Source organism: Ursus maritimus (genome assembly GCF_017311325.1).
Source record: "Ursus maritimus isolate PB19 chromosome X unlocalized genomic scaffold, ASM1731132v1 scaffold_X1, whole genome shotgun sequence".
In the NCBI taxonomy this organism is placed as follows: Eukaryota; Metazoa; Chordata; class Mammalia; order Carnivora; family Ursidae; genus Ursus; species Ursus maritimus.
In genome coordinates, this window is record NW_024423319.1 from 1,754,870 (window position 1) to 1,757,577 (window position 2,708).

At 59.1% G+C, this 2,708-nt stretch overlaps 1 protein-coding gene across 1 annotated transcript in view; it reads left to right on the forward strand.

Annotated features, from left to right (window-relative positions):
• The window catches only part of HCFC1 (host cell factor C1), a 27,663-nt gene that overhangs the window by 14,146 nt on the left and 10,809 nt on the right, over positions 1-2,708 (forward strand). The window contains exon 13 of the mRNA XM_040626899.1: positions 2,335-2,554. Coding sequence (XP_040482833.1) covers positions 2,335-2,554 — 220 coding nt within the window. The remainder of the gene's footprint in view (positions 1-2,334; positions 2,555-2,708) is intronic.

Genomic DNA, 2,708 nt, shown 5'->3' on the forward strand with positions numbered 1-2,708 from the left:
GGCAGCTCGATTTCCGTGCCCACTGCAGCCAGGACTCAAGGTGAGCTGGGGGCCTGGCACTTTACCTGAGGGTAGGGGCTAGCCCACCAGGAGATGGTGTGCCTGAGTGAGGGCTGTTGAAGACAGCACGACTGACGGTCATTAGCACTGGCTCGGCCGCTGAGTGCTGGGGCTGGGAGAAAGCTCAGTCGTGCCCGTGGCGACAGTCCCTGAGGTTGTCTGGAAGGACCAGATGTGACGCACAAGCGGGGCATGGAAGCACTTCATGTTTGCACACTGAACACAGCAGAGGCCTGGGACTCTGCTGATGGCCACCTACTTCCCTCGCCAGGTGTTCCCGCTGTTCTCAAAGTCACCGGTCCTCAGGCGACAACAGGAACCCCATTGGTCACCATGCGACCTGCCAGCCAGGCTGGGAAAGCCCCCGTCACCGTGACCTCCCTTCCTGCAGGCGTGCGAATGGTTGTGCCAACGCAGAGTGCCCAGGGGACGGTGAGGGGCCATTGGGTAGGGCGGGACTTCCTGGCAATCAATGGTGCCAACTGGGCTTAAACTGCACCCAGCCCGGGCTTTTCTCAGCTGTGAAGCACTAAGGAGGGAACCTGTCATTACTGAGTTAATAAAAATTAATAAGTTAATGCCTCAGAAGGACCTTCCTGTTGTCTGAATCTAATTCACAGAAGGGTATCTTAAATGTGAACTTTCTTGTTTGGAAGCCTGAGGGGAGAATCTAGCCAGCTGGGGTTTGACCCAGGGCCAGGAAGAGAGAGCTGTATCTGACTCTGTGGTCTTTAGAAAAGATCTTGAGCTTTTGGCAGACACTTGCTGCTGGGTTCCTGCCCCTGGCCGGTGGCAGGAAGGCCAGGCTGGAGCTGAGAGATGCTGCCGGGAGGAATGCTGGGCCAGGAGGGGAGGCTCCCTGGGCAGGGCTGAGCTGCTTGCTGAGTTCTGCTGAAGTCTCTGGAGCAGGGGGCTAGGTGGCCTCAGTGCTGCGCTGTCTGGGCTCATGCTCCCTGTGCCCACCGCAGGTGATTGGCAGCAGCCCACAGATGAGCGGCATGGCCGCCCTGGCGGCCGCAGCTGCCGCCACACAGAAGATCCCTCCTTCCTCGGCGCCCACAGTGCTGAGTGTCCCAGCAGGCACCACCATCGTCAAAACCGTGGCCGTGACACCTGGTACCACCACCCTCCCAGCTACTGTAAAGGTGGCCTCCTCGCCAGTCATGGTGAGCATTCCTCGGGCCTGATTCTGAACCAGCATCCTGGGGGTGGGGGCCTTCTGGGCACTGTGATAAGACAGTGGTCACTCCTTCCGGGCTTTGGAGCAACCTGCAGGGCTGCTGGCCCGTAACTGCTGCTTGCCGTGGGCTGTGGAACAAGCGGTTACATTTGGGGCCGTGACAGCCTTAGGCTAAGTGTGCGGTCTGTCAGTGTCCTCCCTTGCTTCACTAAAGGAAAGGTAAACCAAACTGAGCCGTTCTGCGGGTGGGTTGGTGGGGGGAGGTAGGAGAGCAAGCAGGTGGGGGTGGGAGCCGTGGGCCTGCCAGGACATTCTGGGTGGGGGCTCAGACTCTCTGTCCCGCTCATTGGCTCGTCTCTGCCCCTTCAAGGTGAGCAACCCAGCCACTCGAATGCTGAAGACTGCAGCTGCCCAGGTGGGGACGTCAGTCTCCTCTGCTGCCAACACATCCACCCGCCCCATCATCACAGTCCACAAGTCCGGGACTGTGACAGTGGCCCAGCAAGCCCAGGTGGTGACCACGGTGGTGGGTGGAGTCACCAAGACCATCACCCTGGTGAAGAGCCCCATCTCTGTCCCAGGAGGCAGTGCTCTGGTGAGTGACAGGCGCCACGCTGCTGCATGTGACAGCTACCAGGTTGTGGCGTTGCCCTGGGTCTGTGCCAGGAGAGCCCCAATCCAAGCCATGCTTTCAACTGGTTTCCAGATCACTCCTTGCTCCATCCTTTCCTTCTTAGATTTCCAACCTGGGCAAAGTGATGTCAGTGGTTCAGACCAAACCGGTTCAGACTTCGGCAGTCACAGGCCAGGCATCTACGGGCCCAGTGACTCAGATTATCCAGGTGAGCTTGTGGGCCCCAGACTCTGACACAAGTGAGGGGACATTGGGCTCGCGTCCCTGCTTAGAGAAGATCTCTCAAGCACGTGTGGCACAGAGAGTCCTGTGGCTTGGTCCCGTCTCTCCCAGTCTTCAGAACATTCCCTGAGCTGCTCGGGCCACCAGTAGAGAGTGGCCAGAGCAGACTTGGCGTCAGACATTCCATTCTGGCACTGATGCCAATTCACCTTGCCCTCTACCTGTTTTGCTCTTGCAGACCAAAGGGCCCCTACCGGCCGGGACCATCCTGAAGCTAGTGACCTCAGCAGATGGCAAACCCACCACCATCATCACTACCACGCAGGCCAGCGGGGCTGGGACTAAGCCCACCATCCTGGGCATCAGCAGCGTGTCCCCGAGCACCACCAAGCCTGGCACGACCACCATCATCAAGACCATCCCCATGTCGGCCATCATCACGCAGGCTGGCGCCACAGGTAGGGCATGGACGAGGAGCCGTGTCAGGAGGTTAATGCCGCATGGGTGGGCAGAGGCTGGGCTGTGATGAGCTCTTGGTTTTGTTCTGCTTTTCCTCTCTCCTCCTCTCCTTGCCTTTTGTTTCACGTTTGTAGAGAGGTGGCAGGGGTGTGG